General features: G+C 40.7%; 1 protein-coding gene across 1 annotated transcript in view; it reads right to left on the bottom strand.

The window, feature by feature from the left end:
- The window catches only part of ABRAXAS2 (abraxas 2, BRISC complex subunit), a 26,818-nt gene that overhangs the window by 15,223 nt on the left and 3,640 nt on the right, over window positions 1–7,955 (bottom strand). Inside the window, exons 3-6 of the mRNA XM_006031599.3 lie at window positions 6,806–6,842; window positions 3,443–3,509; window positions 415–605; window positions 1–56 (exon numbers count right to left, since the gene is read on the bottom strand). The exon at window positions 1–56 is cut by the window's left edge and continues 73 nt beyond it. Of these exons, the coding sequence (XP_006031661.1) occupies window positions 1–56; window positions 415–605; window positions 3,443–3,509; window positions 6,806–6,842 (351 nt within the window). The remainder of the gene's footprint in view (window positions 57–414; window positions 606–3,442; window positions 3,510–6,805; window positions 6,843–7,955) is intronic.

The raw sequence follows: 7,955 nt of genomic DNA, 5'->3' as shown, positions 1-7,955 counted from the left end.
CCTGCTGACTGGTATTCCCTAGATTAGGAATTGTAAGTGACACTCTTTGATTATACCTAGAGAAAAAAAAAATAGAAAAAGAGCCTGCTATAAATTTTATAACATATTTGGCAAATCTCCAGCAAATGTGGATAGTGGATCAGTCTCTGAGCACAATCAGAGCAAAAGGCCCTCAACCCCTTTAAAATGTTAACTTCTAATCTAGATCAACTTTAAGTGAAAAACTTTTCACATTCAAATACAGGCTCTCTTTTTTTTTTTTTTATTAATGCAAAACCAACATTTACCAGTAGATGGATCTATCTTCCACACCCCTTACATTGTGGGTTGTGCAGTAGTGACTACTGTAGACCATCCTTAGCAACTCCTTCCTTAGGAGTATAATTCAAACATCTATGCACAAAAATTGTTTACCTTCGGTTAGGTCTGAAAAGCACATATTCTAAAGCATGTGTTGAATTATTTGCAGTAGAAATGAAGCTGAAGAGAAGGAAGACAAGGTCAGGCACTCCAAGAATGTGTGTCAGCTGTTTATGAATGATGTGTTCTCGGTATGACATTTGCTGCTGAGTATTTCTCCTAAATCGGTACCATCCAATAACATTCTGTGATGAAAGTATAAGAGAAAAACAAAGCATTAGTTGAGGGATAAAGATTTACAGTTTTATCTTTTGAATTAGTCAGGGTCTAACTAATGTAATTAAGCTACTATAATTCTGACAATCTCCAGAATTCCCTGTAGTATAATTATAATTTTGAATGACTACAGATTGCTTGAATTTTACACACACTAATATCTCATTTTACAATATACCACTTAACCTTTCAACTTTTTCTTAAAATTAATTATTTTAATTGTATCTAGCATCCCACATACATTTTGCAATTATTTAATTTAACAGCCAAGTTTTGGATCATCTTCCATTTGCTGAACTTGTTCAGTTTTTGAACACAGCAAAAAGGCTTCATTTTGAAGACTGCTGCAAAATATTATTCACTAGTGTTATATTATGCAATACATTTTCAATGCCACACATCACAGAACAAATCTGTAAATTCATGTTTGTGCATGGGAGCTGTGAGATTAATTTATTGTGTATGGTGCTGAAATTATCCCTTTGTGTGTGTTTTTATCATAACAGATTTGCAAGCATTCATCCTGGTAATTCAATGAGTACACCAAATACTAACACACATTTAACTCCATAAATTAGAATTCTAGTTTACATGAAATACAGGAAGAATAATGAAAATAATTAGCATTACCCAAACATGGCTGAGTAACAAACACAAGGATATATAGCAGTGGTGCCTAACTTTTTTGCCCCATGGACCAGAGGGATTATGCTGAGTCTATCTGTGGGCTGGATCCAGCCGGTGGGCCCAATCCAGCACCTGGGGCAGCAAGGAGGAACCCAATCGGCCATGTGGGGGGGATGACCCAGCTCTGAACTGGCCGTGAGGGGGAAGCTGGCGTGGCGTGGCGTGGCGTGACCTGGCCCTAATTCAGCCCTGTAGAGCGTGGGAATTTGGCAGCAGAGAGGGGTGGCAGTATTACTTGCCACTACCCGCCCAACAGCAAATTTCCCAATCCATGGGGAAGTTCACAGGCCAGATGCTATAACTCCACAGGTTGAATCTGGCCTGTGGGCCAGAGGTTGGGCACCTCAGAAAGAAGATGTCTATAGATTCAAAATAATAAAGCGAAATCTGCATGTTAACTGAACAATGTACGTCTGTTGTATTAAATACATTACAAAATCAGTAAGCAACATTACTTTCAGTCTCTTTATAATAGTTTGTAGAGCTATGGATTTTGCAAACCTAGTAATTAGCTAAACCCAAGACAGCATATACTAATATGTTTTTTATTTTAGTTGATGGTAACTTAATGGACACTAAGGATACATTAAATCAGGAGTGCTGAGTCACATGACACTTAAAAGCTTCCCCTCCCAGTCTATTTCCATACTGCAGATAATGCATCTTTATTGTGAGTCTAACTGTTCAAAAAAAATAAAACCCAACTGAAAACAAGTTGGACTTTCAATCTGAAAATGTGCATTACAGCCTTAAGAAAAAAAATGCTAGACAGCTTTAATAAGTGGCTTTGACTGTGTCTCCTGAATTGAAAGACTGAAGCTTTTCTCTTTCTTTCAACAATAGTCAAGAACATTTTGCTCCCACACATCATGTTTATATTGTTCTGTAGTAGAGCTATGGGACTGCAGAATCAAATATTTGAGATGGGAAAACCCACTCAATCACCAGCAGTAGATATATAGCTAAAAACATATACGAGGCACTTGTTTTTGCAGAAGCAAACTGACAAGAAAAAAGAATGGTTACAATGAAATAAAAGTTATCCAGCTGATGAGTACTGCAGGATCCCCTATTGATACATGTTTAATATAATGGGTACACTTAAGGCTTTCCTACCCTGTAGGGGAAACTAGAGGGCTACCCCAATTCAACTGCTGTCATGCATGAAACACCTTACCTGAAATTGGTTGGGCCTTCAGGGGGCAAAGGCTGCAGTCCAAATTAGGCTAACTGATCAACTGAGAGCTGGTAACACAAACCCACTGAATAATGAGACTTATTTTGCAGTGTGGTGGCTCTCACTCAAGCAAAGCTAATTTACATTGAGCTCAGCTGAGTTAACTCTACAGTGAAAACACACTTTAATTGTTGCTTCTAATCTAAAACTTAGTTCTGCCTTTTAGGATGATCAGATCTGTTAAGAATAGATGAAACAGGCATTGGCTAATTATATAGATAGGGCACTACTAAATTAGAAATTTCCCTGGATGATACTTTGAGGAAAATCTTATTCTCTTTTACGGTTGATTGCCAAAATGTAAATAATTTTATTACATAACTGACTACACTATTATCAAGGTACATGTGTAATAAGGCTATGACAATATTTGAATAATGGCTACTTTCTGAGTCATTGCTGTTTCAGTTTAAAAATACTGGTGGAAAAGTCTGAATTCCAAAGTCTCGTGTCATAAATTTGTAATATGTTATTTTTAAGAAATAGTATCTGTTCATGTTCTGTTGGCCTAAGCAGCACAATACAAGTCTAATTCAGCCACTGGTGAGTAACTGCAGGCTAACATTAACCAATAATTTCTGGAGACCTGGCATATTTGATTTTTTCTTCAAATGAATAGGAATTTGGTCCTCTTGGATTTGGGTCTAGTTAACTCCAGTAGACACCACAAAACTGCACAGAATAAGCTCAGTTCTGGGATAGCCAGGGAGGTTTGAATCAAACAGGCGACAGATTCGTAAGAAAAAACACTTGTCCTAATCCAATCCTTATTTTTCTGATCCTCACATGTCATATAAAGCTACCCTTGATCAACTGTAGGCCTGGAATGCCACATAAAGGAAAAAATAAGATAGAACATGTGAGAAAAATACAGTAACTTACTTTTCTTCGATCTTTAAGAATCCTGTCCAAACTCTCCTCATTAACTTTGCCTGCATAGTCATAAAAGCTTAAACCAAAAAGAGGGGGGGAAAAATTATAGGTACACAGTTTACATAGGATTCACAAGTCAGCTTGGTAAATATACAATACCTGATTCATCTTAAACTATATTAAAATATAGTAACTACAACAGTTCTATATTTATCCAGTGTCACATGGAGAGCAGTGACAGCCTTTAATGACCAGTTGAAAAGTGCCTTCACTGTCATCACACTGCTTAGTTAGATGGCAGGTATTTCCTTGGCAGCCCCTACACTAAAGGGCACTGTAAAAATCTCTTCAGATTAGCCCTTTGGGAAACAGAATGTGCTTCCGTCTAGCATCTCAGCAGCAGCAGCCAAGGAGGAAGAATGCAATCTCACTTTTCAGATAAGATGATCAGAAATACTTTGCCCCAGTCCTGCCATCAGACCCACACAAATGGACCCTAGCACTTGTGGAGTCGCACTGAAAACAACAGGTATCTGCACAAGTATAAGGGTCCACCCATCTGGCCCCAGGTGCAGGACTGGATCCCAAGTCCTAACCAAAAGATGAATAGATTTAAGAATTCAAATGGTTCACAGGTCACAACAACAGGAAAACGTTGGAAAATAGATTCCTCCTTCACTTACCTGCCAAGTCCTTAGTCTCTTTCAAGAGCTGATATCACTAACACCCAAAGCAGTGCAGGAAAATACTGTTTTAGAGGTCTATGATCTCAACTCTTGTAGGGGAAAAAACAAAGTCCTGAACTCAGTACTTGGCTGGTAAATAAGGGTGGAAATATAGTCTGTTTTAAGATGCAAATCATTTTGAATGTTATGACCACATTTCATTACTGATTTGGGATATTGAATAGTTTGTGCTCATAATCCTTTCACTTTCCTGCAAATTAAAATGCATCCAACTCTATCAGTCTGCTTTCCATACATTATTATATATGTAGATGGAATAATCACATGCAATATATAAGGAGGATATAAAGCAACCAGAATTAAATGCAGCAGCTTTGTTTTCAAACTGCATTAAGTAAACTGGCCTTTAAAAATTCATTATTTTTGGCTGAGTTCCCACTGTTTGGAAACTTTGCTGCAACTAAACCCATCTTATTCAATATCAGCAATGCCACAGCTGTTCTCTTCCAACTATAAGTCTCCTTGCAACTGAGTACTTTTAAGTCAAGGAGCTACGGTAGTGTACCAAAAATATTTTCACACATGAAGGTTAAAGGAACAGAACAAAGAACAGGGTGCACTGGTCTGATGAACAACAAACAAGCTCGGAGACTCTCCCCGACAGCAACTGAATGTAATAACCAATGTTTTATGTAAAGTAGTCACACTGTGAAATGTGGGTGACTTCTTTCCTACACTATCTCAGGGTCTAGCACCAACAGCCATAACTGGGAAGTGAATAGTATTAAAATTTGTGATTATTGTTTTGTTATGTACTGCATGAAGCAGTATAAGGAACCAATGCAGACATTGGAAAGAGATCACCAATCAGACACTGGAGTGTCATCCTGATGTGTGGAGAGCTTGGCACATCATTCATAGGGATAAGAATTTTCCCTTCTAATTATCAGACAGCAAATCACAGGCTGTAGCTTCTCCTTTAATATAACCGATATCAATCGCAATGTTTGAGGCACATGCCTTTGTAAATCTCTACAAGTCTCCAAATAAAAACAAACAGATAGAGCACAATAAGGAATTATTTTTGGAAAGGTCATTTCTAACCAAAAAACATCATACCACAGATAGCAATTCAGAAATCATCTTTATGAACTAACTGTAGGATCTATGGGAAAAAAATTGAGAGTGAGGCTACTAAATGGTAATATATGGGACTAGATTCCCTTTTGCATTCAGGCATCATAGAGGGGCTAGACAGCAGCTTGATAAGGAGAATAAGCAGCTGGTGCAAAGCCAGTGTATCAACCGCCTACACCAGGGGTGGGCAAAATACGGCATGCGGACTAGATGCGGCTCTCCAAGGGTTTTTATCCAGCCTGCAGCAGGTCCCTCAACCCTGCCCGGCCTAGGCATGCGGGGCAGCCTGAGCCATGGCGTGTGCAGCCAATCCCATCACCCCAGGTATGCAGCAGGGCACAGGTGGCGCAACAGCTAGATTCTGCTTCCTGGCAGCCCTGGTGGTGGTGGCTCTTTCCAGTTGCCATTGCCAGTGTCACCACCAGACCTGAACCTGCTGCCCAGACACCCCAGCCTCTCCACCACACATTTACTGCCAGGGACACAAGATGGACTAGCCCAGGACATACACAGGCAGAGTATGCTCAGCCAGGCAGATGGGATGAAGCAGCGTGTACGTGGGGAGTAGCATCTAGGAGTAAGACAGGTGGGTGGGGACAGGGCTGGGATCACGGGGCCAGGCCTGGTGCAGAGCCCGATCTGCTGCCTAAGCAGACTGCAGCTCTGCTGCTTTGCCCTGGGCCCCAGCCTTGAGCCTGCACTGTCACCACCCCGCAATCCCAGCCCTGGCCCCACCTGCCCGTTCTGCTCCCAGACACTGCTCCCCGCCTGGCTGCAGCCCCATGCTATTTGCCTGGCCAAGCACAGCATGCCTGCATAGGTCCCAGGCTGGTTTCCATAGAGACCCTGGGATTGCTGGGTGGTGTCAGCACAGGACTGGGTCCCAGGACAGAGCCACTTAGGAGGTTTCTGCAGCTGTTGCAGGCTGGGGATCGGGACAGGGACGGGATGGGGATGGGATGGGGACGGGGGGGGGACCGGGGGGCACTGATTTGGCCCACAACAGCTCATCAAAACCCCTAAGGGCCTCTCCAGCCCAAATAATTGCTCAGTCCTGACCGACACCATCCACTGGCCATTGTCTGGGTCATTAGCATGCTGCAATTCTACCCTAATAATCTCTTGGGGGCTAGCTGCCATCAGCAGAACAATCCCAAGGCTCCTCTAGCTTAGGGTGGGTTGCACATATCCACTAGCTACCAGGGTGTCCCACCTGGATCCTTGAGTGCCACTAATTCTTGCTACATCAAACAGAAACTTGATGAGACAGAGAATCTTGGCCATACTGCAACACACGGGTAGATAGATATACACCTTCTACACTGAAATTCTACATTCAAATGAATGTTACTATACCTGTCAAAGGATGTTTTAAGTGTCCTGTTGGGTGCACTACTTACACACATTGCTTTAACAAAACCACATAATGAGCAGTTGCAAATGTTACCAGAGACATTTGAAATACTAACATGTTTCAACGCACTGCTTATATTTGTATGCTGGGTTTACTGAACTGTGCAGTCAGAGTAAAATGACAGAAACGGCTTACCTAAAGAGTTTTGAACAAGGTTCATGGTTATGAATTTCTGTAATAAAAAAAAAAGACGACATATGTCCCAGCTGTTAAAGACAAAGGTAAAACTATGGCAGTATATTTCATGCAATCTTTTCCAAATATCAAATAGGAAACAAATAAGCACTTCTCTCTCATGCTGTATGTTGCTCCGCATCTCTGGACTACTCCCAAAGACACTGCAATTTACCCCTGTAGGATGAGATAGTGTGACCCTTTGACAGCTACATTTTTTCTAACCTTCCAGGATAACAAACTAAGCCATTTTTAGCTGAAACTGAATCTAATAATTATATTTTAAAATATTTTTCCAAAGTTTTCCCCCCAACATATTTCTGAATTTCCACATATTTGTTTTTGATGCAACTTTTCTCCTAGAAGTTTGTGCACACACTTACAGGGGCACTGACACATAGGAAGCAATCACTGCAGTGAGATGTGCTACAAGAAACTGAAGTGGGTGATGCAAAATACAGGTTAATAGAGGCTAAGTACCACCTCCTAAGTGCCAGAGTCACTTGGCTCTCTATTTTCAGCCAAAGTAAAAAAAAAAATCCAAGATCCCTCTATAAGCAACAAAGGTAATAAAGGGTCAGTACACTGGGGCAAATACATGAGAAAGTAATCAATAACCCTACACAGAAGATATTTCCCTTTTTAAAAGGGAATCAAGATTTGTTTCTAGCTACCAGTTCTTACACAATGTTTCCTTCCAGTAACTGTTTGCATTTATTTGCACCTTGCTCTACCAATTCTTTCAAATCTTCCCCCTTGATGTTCCCCAGGTTCTGTAGAATTTAAGCTGATATAATATTTTGTTCTCTACCAGAGAGAGCACCGAGCAGAAACAATGCGTGGTACCATCTTCCCTGAAGAATGACTCATCACCTGCTGCTTTGAAAGTCACAGACTCTCTGCTCACAATTGCACTTTCAGCTCAATCAGACTCAAACCACAATACCAAAGAAGACTCTACGCTTTAGTTTCCCAACACTTTCAGACACTGCCAAAGAAATCTCTGCACATCAATGTATGTGTGCACTTCTAGAGATTAAGTTGTAGTTGGCTATTACTGTTAATGATGTAACTTTCACAGCTGCAACATTTTTATTTAATTGCAAAACAA

Source organism: Alligator sinensis, unplaced genomic scaffold, assembly GCF_000455745.1.
Source record: "Alligator sinensis unplaced genomic scaffold, ASM45574v1 scaffold232_1, whole genome shotgun sequence".
Lineage (NCBI taxonomy): Eukaryota > Metazoa > Chordata > Crocodylia > Alligatoridae > Alligator > Alligator sinensis.
Note: the sequence above shows the minus strand (reverse complement) of the source record. Positions and strands in the feature narration are given on the sequence as shown.